Source organism: Podarcis pityusensis (assembly GCF_964106645.2).
Source record: "Podarcis pityusensis genome assembly, chromosome: 1".
NCBI classification, from domain to species: domain Eukaryota; kingdom Metazoa; phylum Chordata; class Lepidosauria; order Squamata; family Lacertidae; genus Podarcis; species Podarcis pityusensis.
Genome location: NC_138028.1, coordinates 138,134,238 through 138,159,645, shown reverse-complemented (window position 1 = coordinate 138,159,645; position 25,408 = coordinate 138,134,238). Strand labels below are relative to the sequence as shown.

The 25,408-nt window shown below is 43.5% G+C and overlaps 1 protein-coding gene across 5 annotated transcripts in view; it reads right to left on the bottom strand.

The window, feature by feature from the left end:
- ERBB4 (erb-b2 receptor tyrosine kinase 4) overlaps positions 1–25,408 on the bottom strand; it is an 836,864-nt gene that overhangs the window by 10,395 nt on the left and 801,061 nt on the right. For 4 of the 5 annotated variants that reach the window (XM_081015663.1, XM_081015662.1, XM_081015665.1 and 1 more), the window contains 2 exons: positions 22,312–22,482; positions 600–647 (listed from right to left, as the gene is read on the bottom strand). In XM_081015663.1, coding sequence (XP_080871789.1) covers positions 600–647; positions 22,312–22,482 — 219 coding nt within the window. The remainder of the gene's footprint in view (positions 1–599; positions 648–22,311; positions 22,483–25,408) is intronic. The other variant, XM_081015664.1, reaches the window with a different exon arrangement.

Here is a 25,408-nt window from a genome sequence, read left to right as displayed (position 1 = left end):
AATCTTGCAGATCATGTGAGACCTCATCTGAAATTGACACCAGTGCCAGCACTGCTTCTCTGCTGGCAGGGGTGGGTGGTGCAGAAAGTGGCAGCAGGGCAGGGTGGCACCTCCCATTTTGCCACAAGCGGTGCCACTCCTGCACACACCCCTAATTTAATGAGAAATGCAAGTAGCACATCCAAACTTACAGGGCTCTCCCCCCAGCAAGATACTTTTAGGCTCGAGAGCGGCTTCCTATTCCGTCTGTACTCCCTTGTTTTAAATCATAACAATTTCTGGTTATCAGGAAAGCTGAGAACGTAACTGACTAATGAATTAGCAACACCTGACAGTAAGATAAAATAGGAACTTATTCTGAAGCAGATATTAAACTCTGGTGATGTTTTATTTTGTAGAGTTCCAAGCTCTCAGTAGAATTTCCACTGAGATCAGAGAGACCACTCAGTCCCTCAAGAACATGGCAAGTTCTGGAACTAGAATTGAGGAAATGGGTGAGAGGCACGTGATGGAACTTAGAAAGAAAAGAGAAGGAATGAAATGTTTTTAAAAAGACAGACAAACCCCTAATTGATGAAGGTTGATTGGGAAATACTTACTCCTGACATAGGGGCGTAGGCAGGAGGAGGGCTGTGTCCAATTTCACTCTAATAGGAAAGAAAAATGGAATGATGGATATAGTAAGAGGTCGCATGAATGAAAAGAAGTCACATGAGCTCCATGAATCAATGAAGAAAAAACATGCACATTGGTGAGATTTACTCAAATCTCAGTCAAATTCAGCCCTTGATGCTCAGGGAAAACTCCCTAGGGAAAGGGATCCAAAAGCAGTTTTGCGTGAACTCAAGGTCTGGAGGGTTTGACTGGGAAATGGTTGAGAAAAGGCTGAAAAGATGGGAAGGCATGCAGCTTTTGTCCTCAAACCAAGAGTCACATGGAATGTCACCAACTATTGACCCACCTGATCTAAAAAGAAAGGGTTTGTTGCCCAAGAATGAAAATAAAGCAAGGACCGAATTGTCAGAATCTCTTATGTGGCAAATATTTATCAGACACACAAGCAGAACTGTCCTAAGATAGGTTCTCAAATGGCAAAAATTTAAAGTGGCATAAAAAACCTAATGTGGCAATAGTCAGGGAATATGCAACCCGACTGCTTGATACAGTTTTCAGATTTTTCTTTCAGTAAATATTTTCAGGTGTGTGTGACAGAGAGACAGAGAGAGAGAGAGAGAACAATACCACAGAACCAGACTACGTTTCCTAAGCAGCATTTAGAACGTAAAATGATTCATGTAATGGAGTATGTGGCATGAGTCCATCTTGGCGGTCTCCCCACTCTTTCTGCCATACAGTTCTCTTCAACTTCAAGCCTTTTTCAGATTGGGGTTGAAATGCAAGTTGGTAGAGCATGAGACACTTAATCTCAAGGCTGTGAGTTCGAGTCCCACTTTGGCCAAAAGATTCCTGCGTGGCAGGGGGTTGGACTAGATGACCCTCGTGATCACTTCCAACTCTACTATTCTATGTTTCGAGGGTCAAGAGGGCAATAAATGAAATTTTGTCGACATCCATTCAGATGCAGAAGAATGGCCCACTTTGTTTTCATTCATCACTCATTGATGTTCACCATCCTTCTAATAGTCTCTTCCTTTGTAATGATTTGATACTACTTGCATCTTTGTTCTGTACTACAGTAAACAGACTACAGGGCCAAACTAGGTGTGATGGTGGCCTCAATCAAGAAGGTAAGGTCAGTGGTAGAGTCTGGATTAAAAAGCAAAAATGAGGCATGGATGAGAAGCGGGGAACCCCCTGCCCCCGGTGGCTTATCTCTTCATTTTCTCACCCAAATATCCTTCTCAACCAGGTCATACACCAAAAGTTGACTTGTGCATGCAGAAGGTCTCTCAAAATCCGCCATCCTACTTGTGGACAAACAAACTGAGGAGGGTCATTTCACTCAGTTTCTCTGGGGAGAGGAGACATTCCCCAAGAGTTTCTCAGAGTGAGATTTACTGTTAGTAACAATAACACCAACCTACCTCACAAACAGCAGTGCTGTGAGGATGAATGATTCTAGGCGCTGCAATACACATTTTAATGAATAATACTACTGGTATTATTTTAGAAAGAAGGCAGAAAAAGATCAGGATTATTGCTGTGGGAGCAGCTTTTCCAGACAAGCAGCAACTCCTGCTATGAATTGCTCAACAAGCAGCCTGCATAAATACTTACACACCTAGTGAGCTTCCTGACAGATCTGTGAAGTGCAGAGTTGTCTCAAGGAGATTTCCTTTTATGAGTCTGCTAGCAGACCACTGTTTCTTAACAGTCCCACACAATAGGGTTGCATAAGTAAGCAAGTAGCAGAATAATTAGTGTCATATTCTAATGACGTGACCCCCCCCCCAAAAAAAAGTCCTGGGGAGCCTCTCTTTAACCCTGGTATAAAGCCTTGATATAATATAAAGCCTGTGTGAGTCCTGCCAGACATAGTCCCTGCTCTCTGCCTGGCTCAGTTCCACCTGGTTTGGAACAGATTCCAACTACAAAGATGGCTGCTGATGGTGCCTAGGGTCTTTCGTCGGTTTCAGGTCCTGGATAAGCCAAAACCTTAGTTTTGGCCCTGAGAACGCTTAACCCTCCTGCCAGCTAGGGAAACATTTCCTTGCATTATTCATTTAAACAAATGACATATGGGGAGAGGGGAAATACTACATTTGTGAAATGCACTTGGAATACTAATGACTATGGTTTTGTTGTACCTATATATTGATGGTTTGTTTACTGTTCTCTTGTGAGCTGCTTTGGGCATAATTTTGAAGAGCAGTAGGCAAATAAACTTCAGGATGATTATTTATAAGGTGTTTGCTTCTGTGGCTTCGTTGTGCACAGAACTACCATGTAATAACTCATTTAATAACTTTTAAACAATAGCATTGTTTTTCACAAAATTCATTTCTTTCAAATTTCTAGTCTCCATTCATAAAATAAATTGAAGGCTGACTTTCAAACTCGGCTGATTGACTTTTAAGAAAGGGGGATAGGATATAGGGTACAAGCAAGCAGTAGTCTTCATTGAGAAACCTTCAGGAGTACAAGAAAATATGCACAGATTAATGCATTTGGTGTGGTCAAAAACTGAGAACTTACTCAGACTTGCAGGAAGAAAACATGGTGTAGTTTTCATGGCAAAATAAGAGTCCAGAATGCCAAAAGCTGCTTGAACATATAAGGGAGAAGTCTACCCTAGCAACCTTCTCCCTGGCATGCTAACTTTCCACATGAAAGGAGGCTTTGACACATAGATTCATGCTCTGACAACTACAGAACGTACACTATGGAATTCAGTACCATAAGGTGTAGTGCCAGACACCAACTAGGACATCTTTCAAGGGGGACTCGTGAAATCCATGGAGGACAAAGCCTTCCATGGTTACTACTACCTCTGATGGCTCTATTACCTCCAGTGACAGACAGTTGCTGAGCTCATTTTGGAAACCAATGTTAGAGTAGAAGGCCTTTGGTCCAGCAGAGCTTGCCATTTGCTCTTAATCCACCAGAAGCATTTTCAGGTGGCTCAAAGTTCTCTGTGGACTTCCTTCTTCACTGTTTGAATCGCCTTTCAGAAAGGTACCACTACTAGTTGCATAAACCTTTTGAAAACATGATGATTTGTGAGGAAATACAGTGATGGTTCCCATGCCAAATAAGAGCTGTGGGGAGGGAGGTTCTTCGTTGGGGCTGCAGTGTTAACCAGTCTTCATCCTGACTGTGCTCCCCACATCACCATATACTTGCTATTTAAAGAAGGTTCAGACAACTGCAGGGGACATATTCACCATCACAACGTTTAGTCAGTGACCTGCCAAGCTCCAAAATTACAACAAGGAATACTGTGGAACCATTTTGATAAATGGTTTCCTTTCCCCCCCCTCTTAAAAACAAAATACTAAGCAAGGGGGGGGGGAATAAAGGGTGTTAGAGCTGCTTCAGCTTTTGTGTGTGTTTGGTCATTAAGTGATAAAAGTGCCATAGTCACAATTCCAAAAAAAGAATGCCAGGAAACAGCTGAAGCACAAATTAAATGCAACATAATTGTTTCTTAAATGTCGTTAAATTGCTTCCTAATTACAATGCAATGCCATAATTTTGGAAGCCTCAAAAATACCTGTTTGTACTTAAGATAAAAAAACAAAAAGGAGACCAGATTCCCGCCCCCGCTCCATCCACCTTCTCTTGTTTGTGAGCGTGGGTTCTGGAGGGAAAGGTGAATAATTTCTCACCAGCTAGAAAATTATGTATTGGCAGGGGAAGGGTTGGTGTTGAGTGAAGCAACAGGTTGAACCAATATTCTTGAATTACTACTATGCAATGCTTTTGACAGGCTAGGAAACAGAGGCGCTGCATGCCTGGGGTGTGTGCTCCCACAACGGCTGGTAGGAAGTGGAACCCAGTTGCCAAGGCACTGCTCCCACGTAGGAAAATCAAGACACTGAAATCCAGGGGGTGATGATTAACCTTTAGCACTGTAAACCAACAAATGATGGTGATACTAAATAGTAAAAAGAGAGCTTTGCCTGGGGCAGTGTGGGACAAGAGAATGGTGGCTGGGCACTGAAGACATCTTGCTATGGCCACTGTGAGAGCAGGTTGTTAAGGGAGATTGGGTTTCTTAAGGGAGGAAAAAGGAATAACTGTGAAGCCGTTGCTAAAGATGAACTGTTCTCCTCCAATTCTGTTCCACCTGTCCAGTTCAGAAGCCAGAGTTTGCTTGCCCTCCCCACACCCATAGTAACTTCACTGATCCTTTTCCCAGCTCTTGTATCATTTATAAAGTGCCTAAAACATTAAAGGGAAATGTAGCCATCTTAAAATCAAAGCAGCGCCTTTGCTGGCAGGCTATTATCTACAAATTTTATTTAATATCAACTTAAACTTATAATTAGCTACCTTTCCATTCTATTGAATGGGACAGGGACTTCAGTGCAAGAAGGGGAGTGAGTGTAAACAAGATGGGAGTGGGAATTGAGTGGCTGGGGGGGCGGGAATGTGTAGAGAGAAACATGTTATGGTCTGGATAGGTTATTTCCTGGTTCACACTGAGGAGCAAGGGGAAGAAACAAGGGCAGCCCATAGAACTCAATGGAGGACTGGGCACATTTGCATTAGCCCCCCCCCCCAAAAAAAACCAAAATTGGTGGGGGGTTGGGTGAGAGCAAAACAGGCCAATAAGAACTGAGCATGCTCAGTATGCACAGAATGCTGACTTTTGGGTGGGTAGGAGGAAAACCTGGGGGAGGGCGAATGCAATGGAGCGGCGAGACAGAAACACGTCCCACTGCAATGTTTTATTACAGAGGCATCTTACCTACTTTGTTTTTCTGGGGTCAATAGTGTCCTACTACTGTGCTCGTATCATCAAGTTATATGTTCCTTAAATATCACTATCAGCGTCATTCATGATTCTAGTCCACAAAAGCTCATGGTGCAATAAATGTGCTAAAGGTACTGCAATATGTTTTGAGGGATTACCCTGAGGAACGTTGTTGCTTTTGTTGTTTACCATGCTGCTGTTAGGTCCATAAATGTCAATAAGATCCCCTCAGGAAGCTGCCTTCTCATACTGAGTTAAACTGTTGAGGCTCAGTATTGTCTCTACACAGACTGGCAACAGCCCTCCGGGGGGGTCTCTCCCACTCCTACCTGGAGATGTCTGGGAGTCAATGTGGGCCCTTCATGCAAAGCATATGCTCTCCCATTGAGCCCCAGCCCTTCCCAGCACATGGCTAGGCTCCTAGAATTTGGATCTCAGGGAGACTTCCGGGGAGGTGCCTCCGGTAATGGCGGAATTCCTCTGACTGGGAGGAATCTGCTCCATGGAAATCTGGGTCTGGCTGCCACGGCGAAGGCGGAGACCCGTTAAAATCACAGGCGGAAGAAGCCTGTGAGCGTGGGATTCGGCAGGCACCTTTTGCGCCTCCCCCACTCGCGGGGAACCCCGGTTTTGGGGGCTCCGGAGCGACGTGGGGTGAGCGGCGCGGTGCATCGAATCGTCTGCTTCTTCCACGGAGCGAAGCCGCATAGCTGTTGCCGGAGAGCGCTGACCTTTTCCTGTGGACAATTGGACTTTAAAGTAATTACCCGTGAGTAGAGCTGAAGCGGAAGAATTGGATTTCTAAATGTTTAATTTGGTATCGTAACGGGGAGGTTCAAAACAGGAAGTCCGCCTTCCCCTTTTGTAAATAGACTGAGGCAATGAAGTTGCAAGCTGGAGTCCTGGAAAGTCTTTCGTAAAAGATTAAATTTCATCGGTAAAGAACATTAAACCCCCTCTTGGAGGCAGGAGAAGAGAGGGGGAAGTTGTGGATTGAGTATGCCTGCGGGAGAGAGCGAAGAGATTTAAAACACCGCCGCTCTGACCCTGGAAACGGGCTGCTAGTAGGACTGACATCTTTTGGAATGTTCATTGACAGCGTTTAGAACGTTCATTGACAGCTAGCTAAACAAGAGAAATACATTGTCTCTACTGTCTCCGGCTGCTTTAAAAAGGAGCAAAAGTAACTGAAAATTGAAACTAATTTGAAACTAATATTGGATTGTTTAAAAGAGGATACTATTGACTATTACAAATAGAAACTGTTTCCCCCTAGTGGAAGCCTTTGAAACCGGTTGCGTTACAAGAGCTGGGCTAGGGGAATTTCCAGATGCAAGTTAAAAACCGTGAGACTCTGGGACTGACCTTGAATCTTTTAAGTATTATGGTAAATGGAAGAGGAAAAACAGACCAGTCAACTGCTGACAAAACATTAAGGTCTGGGAGGACTTGGCAACAATCCAGGAGAGGTCCATCATCAGGCTTCCCTGCTGCTTCTGTTGCAGCCTTTGTACCAGTATATTTAAAACCAAGAGGAATGTCGACAGAAGAGGCTTTAGTGGCTGCATTATATAAGATAAATGACTCATTGGATCAGCTTAACAGGAAAATGGACACGATAAATGCGAAAGTGGATGTTTCAACTATTAAAATTAACTTAATTACAGAAAGTATAAACAATACCAATACAGAAACCACCCAGAAATTGATACAGGAACCTACTTTGATACGGCAAACTGCAGAGGAAGCCAGGGAAAAAGCTGTTGTTGTTGAATGTAAAGTAACACAACTGGAGAGAAAGAGAAAGAGAGCCCCAGCCCTACAGAGGCAATTTGATGAACATAAGTTGACGCTTGCTACGACTGAACTTAAAGAAAAACAGACGAATTTGAGGATTAGAGTTCACCTTTGGTGGACATGCCCAAGGATTAAGACACTTTGGGAGATGATTCATAATGAAATGAAAAAGGTATTTAAATACACCCTCTTGAAGAAACCAGAGGCCTTTCTCCTGGGCGTGGTCGGCCAATTGGTGTTAAAGAAGGATAGAACTTTTTTCACGTATGCAACAATAGCAGCAAGAATACTCATTGTGAAGTACTGGAAGACACAAGATTTAACTATTCGGGAAGAATGGCAGATGAAGTTGATGGACTATATGGAACTGGCGGAAACGACTGGCAGAAATTCGAGACCAGGGAGAAGAGTCGGTGGAAGAAGACTGGAAAAAGTTTAAGACTATGTATAGAAATACTGTAAAAATAATGAATGTTAGAAAAATGTTGGAATGAAGTTATATGGCTTTAGTAGAAATGCTATAAGGAATTAAGTATAAATAGATTAATAGAGTATTAAAGGGAAAAATAAGGTTAGAATATGTTAAGATAATTATAGGATAGAAAACAGAGGAAGATGGAAAGGAATTGCTGAAACAATTAACAATTTTAGTGGAATACAAAAAGGGAGGTGTGAGGAGGTCGTGCAAATAAGGGAACGAAAGTTAAGATATTGAAATTGTTTTCTGTTTTAAATGGTTTGTGTCTTGTTTTGTTAGTCTTGGTTTTTTTTGGTTTTTTTTTGTGTTTTTCTGTTTTGTTGTGTTTAAACGGTTGGAAAATTAATAAATACTATAAAAAAAAAATAGAATTTGGATCTCAGTTACACCCAAGAAGTGTTGTTGGACAGCTTTTTGAGAAGCAGTGCTGGAGCATATATTTGCCCAGGTTCATCCAGGAAACAGACACATGTTTTACGTCTTGTAGGGAAATGTCACTTTGGTCAGGAAACACAATTGCTGCTGAGCTGGAAGCCTAAGAAGTGCAACGAGGGGGCTAAAGCACATGTCCGTGCATTTGCATCAGGACTTCAGTCTGCACTGGAACAGCCACCCAAATCGTTCTTCTGCATGGTCCCTCCCATTATACTCTGTTGCCTTGGATCAGAGCTTTGTCCCCATTATCATTCAGGGCTGGTTTCTCTCGCTGCTTCCCTTCCTCCATGGCTACACGTCCTCCCTGTGGTGATAGGAAAAAGGATCCTCCTTCAAAGCTGCATTTGCTGCTTTTGAGGCAGCTGGAAACACAGGAGATCAGTGCCTCTGACGCTTACCATGTAGCACTGAGGGGGCGTCTTCAGGACACAAGCGTCCACGGCTCTCATTCATCGCTGCTGCAAACCTTGTACTCCCTAGCTTTGTACTTTTGCACAAACATTTGCTGTTCAGCTGCTCTGAAGCTGTTGGGGGATACAGACACATCTGAAAAGTGACTGCATTATTGGTGTCACTTTCTGTTAGGGATTGTATTTGATTGCCTGCTAATTTCACACTAGACGAGAGGGCTGCGATTTTCTCAGCAAAGGTTAAAGAATGACTATTTCAGTGGAGCTGTATGAAGATATGCACTACTGAAACGAGCAAAGACAAAGATCTGAGCTCCCAACTGCCAGGATTTCTCACCCTCCTATGCCTGCTTCAGTATCTCGTGAACAATTAAGTCCTGCTTGTCCGGCAGTATATTTGCCCTAATTTGCAAAATTGATATAAAAAATTTGCATATACAGAAGAAGATAAATGAGGTAATGGAACCAGGCACCTAAGGCTTTAATTGACAAGGAAATCATTAGATGTGTCCCTGTGAAATCTCAGGGTTCAGATTCAGATAAGCAGCTTAAAATTCAGTGAGGCGGAGGGGCCACTAGGGGCGCATCAGAAGATGGCTGACAATAACATCTCTCCGACCCACACAAGGTAATTTGGAGGCTGTGATGGGAGTCAATAGCCTCCCTACCCCCCCCCCAGGATTGTTGGGGGGGGGACTGCCCTTGCCTGCTGTGCCCTATACCACCCCCGAATTTGTGGGGATGGGGGCACTAGGCACAATGCCCTCCTGTGGGATTTCGGCGCTCCTGGACGCCGTCTGTGATCCGCGCCAAGAACTAGCTGCAAGAACTTCAAAAGAAACAATTTGGATAAAGCGAATGCACATATTTCAAGGAAGGAGGGGGAGTAAAGACTGCTAACAAAAGAGATCTCTGATAAAACAAGACGAGTCGGAGGAACAAGTATAAATCATGAGAAGATACGCCAAGACTCGGTATGGCAAAGGGACTGATGGGGGAGGGGGGGAAAACTTTCCTTTCTTTCCTTTATGTGATTAAACAAGAATCCCCCCCTCGCAAGTCAGAAATGTCGTTTTAAGGACTTAAGCTGTGGATTTAAGGCTGTGTGGAGATAAACTTTCGAACCAAAGCATGTTTTGAGAAGAGCGTGGAATGTATAAGGGCTTTGGAATGACGCAGTTAAAAGTGCCGTCGCCATATTGGGAAGTTCTGTCGGAGGACTTAAGTCTGGGAGGAGAAATAGAGAAATAGAGCTGTTTTTATATTGTGGGTGAAACTCCTCAGAGGGACTTAAGAACGACAGTTCTGTAATTAAAGATGGAAAGAGTGATGTTATCTATGAAGGCGATGATATATGGAAACCATCTCGATTTGAGGATTGGAAGAACGGAAAAATTCACACAGGATTATTATTGGTGTTTATCGGCTTAAGGAGACTATCAGAAGAGATCATAAAGAAAAAAGAGAAAATATATGAACAAGATGTGATGTGGAAACAGCAAGATAAGACTGGATAGAATTATGAACTTTGTTTGGACTGATTTGGACATTAACGCAGTAGCAAGAAGATGATCAGAATCCCCCTTCGGATCTTGAAATATGGGTCCCCTCAACAAAATTTAAAATTCGGCTTTGTAATTTGGAATTTATTGTGATTTGATTTGATTTGATTGGCCGGTTAATAAAAATTATTAAAAATAAATAAAATAAAATTCAGCGAGGCACCTCCCTCCCTCCCCTTTGTACTGTGTTGTTGACATCATAGGTGGGGTGGGGATGGCTTCACCCAATGAACATCATTTCCCCCCCTTCTGTGCCCATGCAATCCCTCCTGGAACTCCTGTTCATGAAACTCTCATCCATGTATGCATCTGCGGATGCGCAATGACCGCCTCAAATGTTCATATCACTGATCATTCCATATCCGGTTTTCTATTCAGACTGAAGTTGGTTTGAGAAAAACACATTATACAGCTGTATTTGTCAGGAAACGACAGGACTGATATGGCGTATATGAATTCAGCCTTAAAAACTAGCAGTGGGAGCACACTAGATGCAGAGTAATGTGGAGACACCATAAAAGGGGGGAAACCACCAAAGAGGAATTCAAACAAATAGCCAGCACGTGTAGACACAAAGTCAGAAAAGCTAAAGCACAGAATGAACTCAGGCTTGCTAGAGAGGTTAAAAGCAACAAAAAAGGCTTTTATGGGTATGTTTGTAGCAAAAGGAAGAACAAAGAAACAGTGGGGTCACTCAGAGGAGAAGATGGTGAAATGCAAACAAGGGGACACAGAAAGGGCTGAACTCCTCAATGCCTTCTTTGCCTCAGTCTTCTCCGATAAAGAAAACAATGCCCGACCTGAAGAATTTGGAGCAAATGATTCAGCAGAGGAAACACAGCCCAGAATAACTAAGGAGATAGTATAAGAATACTTGGCTAGTTTAGATGTATTCAAGTCTCCAGGGCCAGATGAACTGCATCCAAGAGTATTAAAAGAACTGGCAGATGTGATCTCAGAACCACTGGCAGTCATCTTTGAGAATTCCTGGAGAACAGGCGAAGTCCCGGCAGACTGGAGGAGGGCAAATGTTGTCCCTATATTCAAAAAGGGGAAAAGAGAGGACTCAAATAATTACCGCCCAGTCAGTCTGACATCAATACCAGGGAAGATTCTGGAGCAGATCATTAAGCAAACAGTCTGTGAGCACCTAGAAAGGAATGCTGTGATCACCAATAGTCAGCATGGATTTCTGAAAAATAAGTCATGTCAGACTAACCTGATCTCGTTTTTTGACAGAATTACAAGCCTGGTAGATGAAGGGAATGCAGTGGATGTAGCCTACCTTGATTTCAGCAAGGCATTTGACAAGGTGCCCCATGATATTCTTGTAAAGAAGCTGGTAAAATGTGGTCTTGACTATGCTACCACTCAGTGCATTTGTAACTGGCTGACTGACCGAACCCAAAGGGTGCTCATCAATGGTTCCTCTTCATCCTGGAGAAGAGTGACTAGTGGGGTGCCACAGGGTTCTGTCTTGGGCCCGGTCTTATTCAACATCTTTATCAACGACTTGGATGATGGACTCAAGGGCATCCTGATCAAATTTGCAGATGACACCAAACTGGGAGGGGTGGCTAACACCCCTGAGGACAGGATCACACTTCAAAACGACCTTGATAAATTAGAGAACTGGGCCAAAACAAACAAGATGAATTTTAACAGGGAGAAATGTAAAGTATTGCACTTGGGCAAAAAAAAATGAGAGGCACAAATACAAATACACCTGGCTTGAGAGCAGTACATGTGAAAAGGATCTAGGAGTCTTGGTTGACCACAAACTTGACATGAGCCAACAGTGTGACGTGGCAGCTAAAAAAGCCAATGCAATTCTGGGCTGCATCAATAGGAGTATAGCATCTAGATCAAGGGAAGTAATAGTGCCACTGTATTCTGCTCTGGTCAGACCTCACCTGGAGTACTGTGTCCAGTTCTGGGCACCACAGTCCAAGAAGGACACTGACAAACTGGAACGTGTCCAGAGGAGGGCAACCAAAATGGTCAAAGGCCTGGAAACGATGCCTTATGAGGAACGGCTAAGAGAGCTGGGCATGTTTAGCCTGGAGAAGAGGAGGTTAAGGGGTGATATGATAGCCATGTTCAAATATATAAAAGGATGTCACATAGAGGAGGGAGAAAGGTTGTTTTCTGCTGCTCCAGAGAAGCGGACACGGAGCAATGGATCCAAACTACAAGAAAGAAGATTCCACCTAAACATTAGGAAGAACTTCCTGACAGTAAGAGCTGTTCAACAGTGGAATTTGCTGCCAAGGAGTGGGGTGGAGTCTCCTTCTTTGGAGGTCTTTAAGCAGAGGCTTGACAACCATATGTCAGGAGTGCTCTGATGGTGTTTCCTGCTTGGCAGGGGGTTGGACTCGATGGCCCTTGTGGTCTCTTCTAACTCTATGATTCTATGATTCTATAGGGTTCTATACTGTACTTTGCTTCACCGTGAAACTCACTGGCTCAACCATTCTCTCAGCCTAACCTACCCCACGGCGTTGTTGGGAGTGTAAATGGGGGTATGCGCCCCACCCTGAATAGCCACTCTTTTGCAGACGTAAGAATGTGCTGGATGTGGAGGTTCTATTTGGCTGTCATGGCTAACAGCCACTCATAGACCTATTCCAAGGCTGGATTTAGGGGCAGATGGCCAGCATGGGGGGTGCCAGTTCACATGGCATAAATAAATGCACAGTTTCTGATCCTTGCATACAAATTTGTCATCTTCTGCAGCAGGAAATAATCTGGCATCAACTCTTAAAATGTGCTATATATGAAATAAGGCAAAAGAGTGAGATGCTCCTTGCCTAGTGGGCATTTGTCCTAGACTATGTATCTGTCTTCCAGAATCCCCCACACTTCCTTGTGGGGCTTAATATTGGGTTTCAGGCTCCCTCAGCATGGTGCCCTCGGGGTGTTCCGCACTACAATTCTCATCATCCCTAACCATTGGTCTTGCTGGCTGGAGCAGAAGGAAGTAATAGTCGAAAACCTCTGGAAGGAAACAGGTGAAGGAAGGCTACAGTATTCCCACAAAAGTGACAGGGAGGGGGTTAAAGTGAAAATTTTGAGGAATCTAAATTCCTGAATTATTTGGATCAATGGCTTCTGCACCAGTATTTGCATTATTGTAAATCTCGGCTTGATTTTGTTTGATTCAGCATTTTGCACGATGTGGAGCCCTGCTCCTGAGCAATGCAACCTTTGGGGAAGTGTGTGGCACATAGCCCAAGCAGCTCTCAGATGCTCTGCTTGACCATTTAAGAAATGTTAGGCCATAGCTCCTAAACTCTAATCCACAGAAACAATTAATAGGAAGCATGTCGGGAAAAGTCAATGAACCAAGTCCTCCTACCCTGGCAAGACGATATAGCTGCTCCACTAAGTTGAAAGATTTCAGAAAGAGCTCTGTGTGGAATAAGGACAGCTGGTTTATGCAAGTGGATCTGTGTAATATCCTACAGATACCCAAGCGGAAAAGCAGATAGAAAATACAATGCAGAGCCGTCCCATCAGCTCAGAGCAAATATTTCAAAGGAACAGGCTTGTATTTACAGCAGATCTGAACTGAACTGAAATTCAAATTGGAGAAAGCTCCCTGGAGGGGACCCACACCTCTTCCCCAGAGCCACATTGTTTTCTTCTGAGTATGGAACATAAAGCAGACAGACGCTGCCTTGCTTAGGAGAACCTAAAAGAAGGATATTTCAATCCACATCCAAAGGAGACAGGGACATTTCCCACCCCCCAAAAAAGAGGCATAGCAAAATGGAATATATGAATAAAGCAAAGGGGAAAGGACCTTCCCTGCATGTTTTTGCATTCTTTTCATGAAAGAAATAATGAGCTAGATAACGAGCCAGCAGGCTGTGGGGGAAGAAACAAGGGGGAGTGGCGGAGTGTGTCGATGGCTCGCCATTCCCTGAGCACTAATTGCAAGAAATAGGCCACAGCCATGCAGCTCCTGAGCTCCATGCCTGCTCTTGCCAATCTGAGTAGGGGGGGCAGGAACAGCAGGACCCTCCCCACTCTCCACCTCACAGCTCCTGAGCAGCCTTACTCTCCTGGTTGGTGCTGGGCCAGGACTGAGGAGTAGGACTCCAGGGGAACAGGAACAGAGACTCAAAGAGACCTGCTGACCAGTTGGCCTCTGGCTCCCTTATTCCACTCTCGCAGGCTGTCAGAGAGGGCCGGCGAAGGTGGTGATGCATTACATTAAATATATTTCCAATCAAAGAAACTGTCATACGCTGACCACAGTGGCAGTAGCACTGGGAATGCTTCCACTATTTCATACACCCTGACTCTGTTTTCAAGGAGAAGTGCTTGCTTCTGTTAGCTATCCCTGTTCCTATTTTGTCCTAATTTTTCCCCTTAAATTATTTTTATTATTATTCATTTTGTTTCTATACCGCTTTATATATTTTAATAAAAGATCTCAAAGCCATTTACAACACATTAATACCTCAAATAAAACAATCCAGAATAAAACAGTACTGCAGAAAGTCAAATAAAGCATGCATTTGAAGCCACAAAGATTTCGAGGTAAAACTGGAGGCGCTATTAGGGTGCGCATGCATGCAGCCAAGTGCATTAGCTTCCACTTCCTCAATGTTACTGAATGTGCTGAGTTGCAGAAGCTAGTCTAAGGAAATTGTAGCCAGATCTATGATGAGATTAAAAATGCAATCCCATCCTTGGTTTATGCCCACCCAATGAAGATGTGGAGTGGTAAAGCCCAGAGATAAGAGGAAAGGTCTTCTTCTGGATCAGGAATTGGGTAAGTGGCAGCAAGCAATGGAACAAATGGTAAGTTCTCCCAATAGAGAGATGTAGAAAGCAGAGTCCCCAAGAATCGGCATTGGGACCTGCGCTTTTTAACTTGTACATAAACCATTGAGAGTTATTGGGTAGCAGGCAGGTGGCCAAGTTCGCTGAAGATACTAAATTGTTCAGGGGTGTTAAAACCAAGAATGATTATGAAGAGCTCAAAAAGGATCTCTCCAAACTGGGTGAATGGGTGGCAAAACGGTAAATGCAATTCAATGTAAAACAAGTGTAAAATGATGCAAGTTGGGGCAATAATTTTAATTTCACATATATGGCTCCTGGGCCTGAAATAGCAGGGAGTGACCAGGAATGAGACCTCGGGGTCATCGTGGATGGCTCAGTGAAGATGTTGAAGCAGTGGGCAGCAGCTGTGAAAAGGGCAGCTTCAATTCTAGGGATCACTGGGAAAGGAAAGGAAAATAACTCTGCCAGTAGCATAATACTCTCATGACCGCACCCTGTGAGCATGATATCCTGGCGCAGGTGTGGGGAACCTTTGCCCTCTAGGTGGTGTTGCTCAAGTATGACTCCCATATCCCTGGCCACCAACTGTGCTTGCTGCGGCAGATGGGAGCTGCAGTTCAGCAACAGAGGTCCAAAGGCTCCCCACGCCTGCCCTAGTGTTTCTCTTCCCCGTTCCCAGCAGGGCTCCCAAGCCATGGAGTTGGGAGGGCATTGTGACGGGAATGCACGCATTTCCTCCGGCGCATGGCTGGTGTGTGCGTGCACCTGTCAAAGGAGTGTCCGTCTGCAGGTTGTTTGTGGGGCCAGAAGATTCAGGTCCTAGGGTGAGTGACGCCAGTTGTCTGGGCCTGTGCATGCTAGTGAGGGGTGTGTGGTTTCCTTTGCTGCTGCAGGGCTGTAATCCTGCACGCAAGGGGAGCAGAAAGATGTCACAGGGGAGATTTGCAACTCCTACGCGTGGGAATGAGAGTTACTGAAGAGTTTCAGGGAAGTGAGAACTGGGTAGAACTAGGTTCAAATAGGGCGAAGAATAGCATCTGCTGCCTTGAGGTCCTTGGAGGGCAGATGGAATATAAATGGAAGAATTAATTAATTCTGGGCCTGGCTACTGTGTGGACATCCTCAGCATGGAAGTATATGACTTGGATGTCATATTCTTGGCTCTTGGGGCCTCCATGAATGCCACTGGCAGGCCTGCGGCTACGATCGCTCTTGAGAGTGATATTCCTTTACTGCTGGGAGTCTATTGGATTGGATATTATGGTTGGAGATTCTGCTACAGTGACACTCCCACTTTTTTGCACCCCCTTCACATCTTTTTCCAGTTTGCATAATCCCTTGCATTATTATTATTTTTTTAATGTGGCATGAGTAAATTTTTATTCTGAAAGTGTAGCCCAGAGGAAAAAAGTTTGAGAACAACTGCTTCACACTGCCTCTCTGATCCTCCCATCCTGTCTAAATTTAAAACAAAACGAAAAGCCTTGTGATGTCTCAAGGGCGATACATTGCCAGGCTCCTATATTTTTAGGCCCTGGAGTTGGCAGTGAAACCAAGCTCTGTGTGATAGTGCAGTAGGATTGGAGTTCTGAACTTTAGAGTGGGGGGAAATTCCTCAAGAGGGAATCAAAAAGGTAACATGTTTGTGATGTGCTGCGAGGAGGAGGAGATGGGTTGGAAGCACAAAAAAGGCTTGATGAACGCATTTCACCTGCCCCTTCCCTCCTTTCCCTGTTTTTCCCCCAGTCTACTTTACACAGTAATCACAGGATATTCTGAGCCTCTCAAAAGCCATCAGCCCTCATTGAGAATGAAATAGAGCACATCTTCTCCAAAGCCTTTAGCGCAGCAATCATTACAGCATGTTGACTGGCCTGAACAGGGGAGCTCTTAGAGATGGATCTGCGGGGGGGGGGGGAGGGCAGCGAGAAGCCAGCCTAGACATGTGAATAGAAAGTTGATTATAATCTCCCCAATTTTATTACAGTTGTTGGGGGGGATGGTTAAAGAAGCCCATAAATGGGCACTCCTGGCCTCTTAAAGGAAAGAATGGTTGCCTTGATGAGATTTCCTATTTTTCAGGTGTTAGAAGAGTTTGGGGAATCTACTGGTAATATTACTTTACAAAAAAGAATGAAAGAAAGATTTGGAGAGAAAATAATCATTAACATTTTAAATCTAAATGTTATTTTCACCCCTGGGCCCCTGCCTTTGTTTCCTATACTATCACTGATTATTCCTTAAGAAAAACAGGGAATAATGAGGAAGGCAGTCTCCTGGGTCTTAGCAAAAATATATTTTCCTCCATAGCATTGCAGTAAAAATATATATGGCTCCTTTATATAGATTATATATGATTATGTATTATACTTACACCCCCACACACACCCCAGTTCTTCTCACATCAGATTGTTCAGACCAATTCAGACAGTGCCATTTTTCTCTTCAGGAAGGAAACCCACAACATTGTGCTGGTTTGTGGCTTGTACCATATACTGCTCACACATGAATTTCCGCCGCGTGTTCTATCAAAGTAGTCATCGCAGTGGGCCTGTAATAAATCTCCTGCTCTCATGCAGGTCGCCTGGGCCTCGTAGGTGTCAGAGTTTGGGGGGAGCCAGGATGCTGCCTTCTACAACTCAGACCATCGGTATGTCTAGCCCAGCACTGCATGGTTGACACAGGGTCTGGCTGTGGCTCCCCAGGCTGTGAGACAGGGATCTTTCCTAGCACTACCTGGAGATGCCATGGACTGAACTTGGGATTTTAAATGAATATATACAGCGCCTTACACTTTAGAAACAACATCACAGTGTGTGGAATCCTTTACACACAAAGCATATGTTCTACTGCTAAACAATGGCCCTTCAGCTAGAATCCTAAGGTGATAAGATGGAGGATCACGTTTTTGAAGGCTTTAACTTTTTTTTCCTAAAAAAAGCAAATTACCCTGCAAGTAAATAAACCAAGCCCTTCGGGTAGAAAGGCTCTAGTCAGCCTGTTCTTGTCAGTGCTGGTTTGTCCTTGAAGTTGCTGATTTGTTGATTATGTGGGCTTGTGAGTAGCTCTATCCAGTTCAAGAGTGAGAGCATTAAAAAAAATAAATTAGAATTTTAGACTTACAGTTTGCTAACTCTAGTTAAACTGAAAAGCAGCTATCAAGAGGCAACCTGACAGAACTGACTCTAAATAGGAAGATTGGAAGCTGCCTTAAACCAGGCTATTTGTCCATCTATCCCGGACTGCCTAGAGTGACTGGCAGCTGTGCTCCAGGGCTCCAGGCAAAGGCTTCCCACATCACCTGCTACCTGAGATTCTTATGACTGGTAACCCCATGATTTGAACCTGGGACCTTCTGCATGCAAAGCATGCAAAGCAATCATCAAAATTACAATCAACAGGAAAGACACCACGACCACAATACCTCATCATACCACTTTCTCTCTAACTTAGAGTTTTATTCTCTGCTTCACACCCAAAAAGTGGGATTTGTTCCATGTACAAAGAGCAGGAAGAAGGCTGGCACCAAAGAGTGGAAGGGGCAAGAATTTGTTGTGGCTCAGAGACCAGCCAAAAAGGCATTTGCATGGAGGACAGAACAAGGCCAGAGGGGCCACGAGATCATGCTCTATGTGTCCTTCATTCAAGCTAATGGGACTCAGGGAGATAAGGACCTAAGAGCCCCCCAAATCCTGGTGCCAGCATTGGCAAAGAAATTCCTTCTTTTTCTTTCTTTTTTTAAAAATCCATTCAACTAATGGGATAGTTTAATGAGACATTCATTTTTATTCCTATTTTAGATAAAAAATTCAATCTCTAGGAAAGAGTTCCAGACCCTTTAGATGTCAACTTTCCATGCCTGCTTTACTAAAGAGCACAGAAACTTTGCCATAAAATTTAATTTTCCAGTAACAATGAACATAAACTGTTTAAGCTGCATCAATTTATTCACCATTCATGATAATAGCGCCAATTATAATGGGCCCATTTAATGTCAATGTTCATTAGAGCAAACAAGGGTATATTCAAGTTACCAAAAGGAAACAGAATTTCCGGGCAAACATGTGGACTGAGTTTTAAATGCATTTCACTTGTTTTGTGTATACGTCCTACAACCACCAGTTATTTAATTCTGAAAGTGTATGTTATTCTAAAAGGGACTTCTATGAACACAGGAAGCCAGACCATTGGCTCACTCTAACTCAGTACTTACTGCTTTCTATGGCTGGCCCTTTCTGAGCCCTGCTACTTGGGGCCTTAGCTGAGAGGGGGACAACTTTTTCCTTCTCAGGACCTCATTGCAACTTGGGAAGGAGGAGGGCCTTCTCGGTGGCTATGCCCAAACTTTGGTACTCCCTCCCTAGAGAAGCTAGACTGGCTCCCTCCTCCTTGTTGTCCTTCCGATTTCCTTGTTCCAACAGGCTTTTGAGAACAGACTGCTTTTAATGAAGAGGCCGTGCTGTTTTTATTGTAATTATTTGTATGTTTTAAACAGATTTTGTATATGTATATAGTTTTAATTCTATCAATGCTTAATTGTTTGCTATTTTTTTTCTATGCTTTTAGCAGTTCTTATTTTTATCTTTAAGCGGACTTGAGGAAAAAAGGCGGGGTATAAATAAATATATAAAAGTAATAATAATAATAATAGTAATAATTATTACTATTGACCTTGATGGCAGAAAGTGAGGAGGAATTAAAGAACCTTTTCATGAGGGTGAAAGAGGAGAGCGCAAAATATGGTCTGAAGCTCAACATCAAAAAAAAACTAAGATCATGGCCACTGGTCCCATCACCTCCTGGCAAATAGAAGGGGCAGAAATGGAGGCAGTGAGAGATTTTACTTTCTTGGGCTACATGGTCACTGCAGATGGTGACAGCAGTCACAAAATTAAAAGACGCCTGCTCCTTGGAAGAAAGGCGATGGCAAACCTAGACAGCATCTTAAAAAGCAGAGACATCACCTTGCCAACATATAGTTAAAACCATGGTTTTCCCAGTAGTGATGTATGGAAGTGAGAGCTGGACCATAAAGAAGGCTGATCGCCAAAGAATTGATGCTTTTGAATTATGGTACTGGAGGAGACTCTTGAGAGTCCCATGGACTGCAAGAAGATCAAACGTATCCATTCTTAAGGAAATCAGCCCTGAGTGCTCACTGGAAGGACAGATCGTGAAGCTGAGGCTCCAATACTTTGGCCACCTCATGAGAAGAGAAGACTCCCTGGAAAAGACCCTGATGTTGGGAAAGATGGAGGGCACAGGGAGACGGGGACGACAGAGGACGAGATGGTTGGATAGTGTTCTCGAAGCTACAAACATGAGTCTGACCAAACTGCGGGAGGCAGTGGAAGACAGGAGTGCTCTGGTCCAGGGAGTCACGAAGAGTCGGACACGACTAAACGACTAAACAACAACAAAATAATATTGTATTAGTGGTCAAGAGACACGGAGCCAAAAGTACACAAGGTCTGACCCCATTTTTCTTTCTGCTAATCCTCCCCTCTGGTTTTGAAGGAGCTTCAGGTGAGACGCACCTGCCTTCCAGCCCCCACATGCAAACAGGGCTCCATAGAAGGATCCTATTCAGCTCTCCTCCATCTAGCTGCTCAAAACTTTACTCCTCTTTATCTTCCAAATGGTCCTAAACTGCATTGCTGAAAGAGCTTCTTTCTCAATCCACAGCCAACTGTATTTCAGTTAGGGAAACCAGCAATGGAGCCCCCCCCCCCAATGAGGCAACCATGCATGCTCTACAGACATGCTTCCAGGAACATATCAAGTCCAGTTTGCAAACCACTGCCCAATAAATTCCTCTGAGCCCACCTAACAAGGAGTGCAGAATGCCCACCACTGCTGCCTTCCCTGAGTGTATTGGGAAAGTGCTGGGAGTGGGACCTCCTGCATCAGTGGAGAAGCTGCTCTGTTGTACTCCCAGTTAAACATGAAGTTAATGCCACTGAAACCATCATGATTAAAGCATACTTACCTTTCAGTGGCTTGCTCACAATACATTTGTGCAAATTATTACTTTGGATTGTTTTCAGCTAAATAATTTTGTTCACTAGCCCTGGTAACATCTAGGCAACATGTTATACACAGGGCTGCCTTTGAATATAGTTCAGAAACTAACTACAGTTGGGAAAGAATTTGATGCACAGATTCCCAACCAGTACAAGACAGTCAGGATATATAAAAGCAATTCTGGCATGAGTGCCCTGGCTACCAATTAGTTTCCAAGACCGATTCAAAGTGCTGGCTTTGACCTATAAAGTTCTAGGTGGCTCTGGACCTCAATACCTCCTGTCCCTATTTGAATCAGCCTGGACCTTGTGATCATCATCTGAGATCTTTCACCATATGCCCTCTCCAAGGGAGGTCTAGAGGCTGGGCCTTTTCACTGGTGGCTCTCCGCTGATGGAATGCTCTCCCCAGGGAGGCATGCTGGGCACCATCCCAGGCTACTTTAGACCCTTGGTCTCTTTTAGTGGGTGAGGTGCGTCAAATGGCTTTGTATTTATACCAGTATTTTGTGGTTTTGTTTTCATTTTAAATTGGTTTTCATTTAAATAAATAATAAAAATAAAAATTTAGTGCTATGTTGAATTTGACCCTTTGTATCAAGGAAAAATACACCTGGTTAAAATAGATACAAATGCTTATATGGAGAGAGCTAGCTGAACTCATGAATGCATTTAGTGTCCTTGCAGGCAGGCAGGATGACACGTTACTGGCACATCCAGGTCTTAAGGTCAGTGGGTCAATCTTAGCTGAATGTATGTGTCAATGTGAGCCATGTTCATCGGGCATCTCTCCATGCTTCTGTGAAACAGCTATGAAGTGTCTTCCTGAAGCTGCAGCTGTATACCCACCTACTCAGGAGTAAGCTGTTTATGGGTTGTTGGAACCACTTTATTGAAATGTGTTGCTTTGTATGTTGCGCCTTTCTTGCTCTGAACCTTCCTACAAGTCACTTAGAGACTTTTTGAAGTACAGTGGTGCCCCGCAAGACGAATGCCTCGCAAGACGAAAAACTCGCTAGACGAAAGAGTTTTCTGTTTTTTGAGTCGTTCCGCAAGACGAATTTCCCTATGGGCTTGCTTCGCAAGACGAAACGTCTTGCAAGTTCTTGCGAGTTTGTTTCCTTTTTCTTAAAGCCGCTAAGCCGTTAATAGCCGCTAAGCCGCTAATAGCCGTGCTTCGCAAGACGAAAAAACCGCAAGACGAAGAGACTCACGGAACGGATTAATTTCGTCTTGCGAGGCACCACTGTAAGCTTCTAACAAGACAAATAAATAATACTAGTATTAATAATGAGTTCCCTTTGTGCTTCCATTTCCTAGGAAAATGTGGGCTTCATTGAACGTGATATTTAAACTGAGTCTGCGGATGACTTTGCCAGTTGGCTTTGTGTGCATTTGATTCTGGTTTAACATCATTGTTTGCTCTTACCCTGTTGGAGTCCATTCTTGCCCTGGATGTATAGATGGGTGGAGGAATGTTAAATGCCTGAGGAACTAGGTATTCTTCAGCATCCATCATGTCTTCCAGGTCTCCCTCATCCAGAAGATTCTGGAAAAACTTGCTGTCATTTGGGCTTGGGAGTTTCATGCGATCGTCACCCTAGATATGGTACATTGATGGAGAAGGGGGGGGAATCATCCTTTGGTTATTTCGCCTTACCAATAATCTTTCTGTTATAGCTATAGACTCTTATCTGTCTAGTTATTCTTGTTGCCCTCCATTATTATACAAGTGCATTATGCTCTCATATTTTCTCCAATCAAATTCTATTGTCCTTTACACATTTTCTGAACGGCTCTTTAAAACTAAATAAAGAAGGAAATTATTCTTGGTCAAAACTTGGGAATATGATGACAGAAGTGTAATAACTGTTATCAGTCAAACAAAAACCCCATTATTATTATTTCTACATTCCTATAATGGTGCTATTTGGGGGTGAAGGATGACCCAGGCCATCTGCTTTTGACAAGTTTGACTATTTTTGTGAAATGTTTGTCTTACTGAAGTTAAAATGATTGTAGACAGAGATAGACAGAAATAATTTTCATAATATCCTTATTCTGTTATAATCACCACCATCACCATCATTTCTTTAGCAATTTTTTTAACACTAAAAATCATCAACAGCCCTCTAAGGTACGTTAGTATTATTATCCCTATATTTTATTTAATTAAAACATTTATGTATCACCCCTTTTCAGTTTTGTGTACACACATACTACTACTAGTAACAACTAAAATCCTTAAAAACAAAACTGAAATTCAGAAGAATTTAAAATGCCTGGGTGGAATCTCTTTTCCTGAGGTTGAGGTGCTGATGATGGGATAGCCCTCACCTTTGCTGTTATGTAGCATATTGGCTGATAAAGGAGATCTTAACCCAGGGTCTTAACCCAGGGTTGATATGGGAAGAGGTATTCCTTTAGGTAAACTACTTAAGTCTCTCTAGATGCAGACGGTGCTTAGCCGCCTGCACAAATCCATAGCTCACTGCAAGCAGGCCTGATGCTCTATTACTGTCATCTCCAGGTGAAAGGATCAGGGGATCAGGGACTGGGGGGGGGGGCTGTTGAGGTTGTCACACTCGTCTGCTTCTGGTTGCGGTGCTCCACCAGCTAGGTCCCAGACTTCCTTCTCAACACTGGCCCTTGCAGGAACAGAAGCCTGACACTCTGGGAAACACGGCAGGCAATGTCACTCGAGGCAACAGCTGACGTTGTTCAAGTTGGCAATATTTCTTGACACATTTTAACTCTTTTTCTCAGTGCCTCAGTTGAAGCCACTTTGTGCAAACACTGGCCAAAGAAGCCCCCAAATAAGCAAAAAAGAATCAATCCATTTTACCTCTATCTGAGTAATTACTACAGTACTTAAAAAGGCTCTCTTGAGCATGGAAACTGAATATTAAGGTGCTGGTTTTATTAAATAGCTGCATTCAGTTTTTAAGAAAGGGGAAAAGCACTCCTTTTTTCCATTCATCTTAATAAGAGAATTTGGTATATATTCTTTTTTAAAAAAGAAATCACTTACAGAGCAGATGCTAAATGAAAATGTAAAAAGTGTTTGGGTTTGAAGTAAAATAAATAATTTAACTGAAATGTCATTTTATACTTGTTGTTCTGCCTTGTAATAGCATAATCACACAAATGGTGATGGGGAAAATATTTTCTCACTATATACAGCTCTTTAGCTGAATGAGGGGAAGGGAGAAGAGCCAGTACAGGCAGAGATCCCTATAAGCCAGGAATGGAAAACCTGCGGCAGGCCAGAGGTTGCTGATGCCAACTCCCATCAGCCCCAGCAGCATGGCCAATGGTCAAGGATGATGGGAGTTGTGGTCCAGCAACACAGAATCAGAGAATTGTAGAGCTGGAAGGGACCCTGGGGGTCATCTAGTCCAACCCCCTGCAATACAGGAATCTCAACAAGATCATGCATGACAAAACAGACCACAGATTTCCCAATCCATCTAGAATTAGAGTCCTCTTTCTTCCTCCGCCCCTGTCACATTCCATGGGAGTCCAGGGCACTGGAGGCCATTTCCACATCCATCTTGCTCCTCTGCCACTGGTCTGTCAAGTTACTTGAACTCCAGGAAACTCATAACTTGACAAGAGTTGTCATTCTCTGGAATGGGCTGTTGCAGTGAAACAGGACTCTGTTGAGCCTTATGGTGATCTCTCCATGTGCAGGCAAAGGACCACACACTACTCCAGTGAGTATCTTAAGTGCAGGCGTGTGAAACTAGTTGCATTCAGACTCTCCCTTAAAATGAATTTCAGAGAGACTCTGGGATTTCTTTAGAGGCAAAATATCTTGGGGACCCTCTGAAGCAGATTTGCAAGGGGAGCACTGAGGGTCTGGAGGGGAGAGACACAATGCTGAAAACTGCCCTCCTTCCTGTTCCTCTGAAGGGTTTCTTCCTTCTGCAGAAAGACACCATAGAACATTGCCCTTTGAAATTATCGTGATTTCTTCTTGGATGGAAATCCAGATGGAAGATGCAGCACCTCTGTGTGATCTAGCAATGGGGGCAGCTATGTGTGCCTCCACTCCACTCACTCAATGTCCCCATCACCATGTGATGGTGATAGAAAGGGCCATTTCTAGTTCTATTTCAATCTGCACAGCAGCAGCTGTGCTTTTTAGTTAACTAGTCACAAGTGGCTGGACCCTGTAAAGAATAAATAATATTTTGAAAGGCATCCATTGGACCACGTTATAAATGGTGGTTCAGATAATGGTGGTGTCAATTCAAAAAGAATCCATACATGCAAGGACAAGTAGGACAGAATGGTTTTTGTATCAGTCACATGCAAAATTTAAACCAGTTTGTCCATCTCTACTTTTGTACACCCATAGGCTACCCACTGGATTTTGCCTGAGGAATTTCAGTGAAACTCAAAAGGAGTTTTTCATTAGATTTAGGGATGTCTGAGAACTTCAGTACTATTTGTGAATTCTGATATGAATCGACCTAGTCTTCACCTCCCAGATTAATTATCAGATTGGGATTTAGTTATCT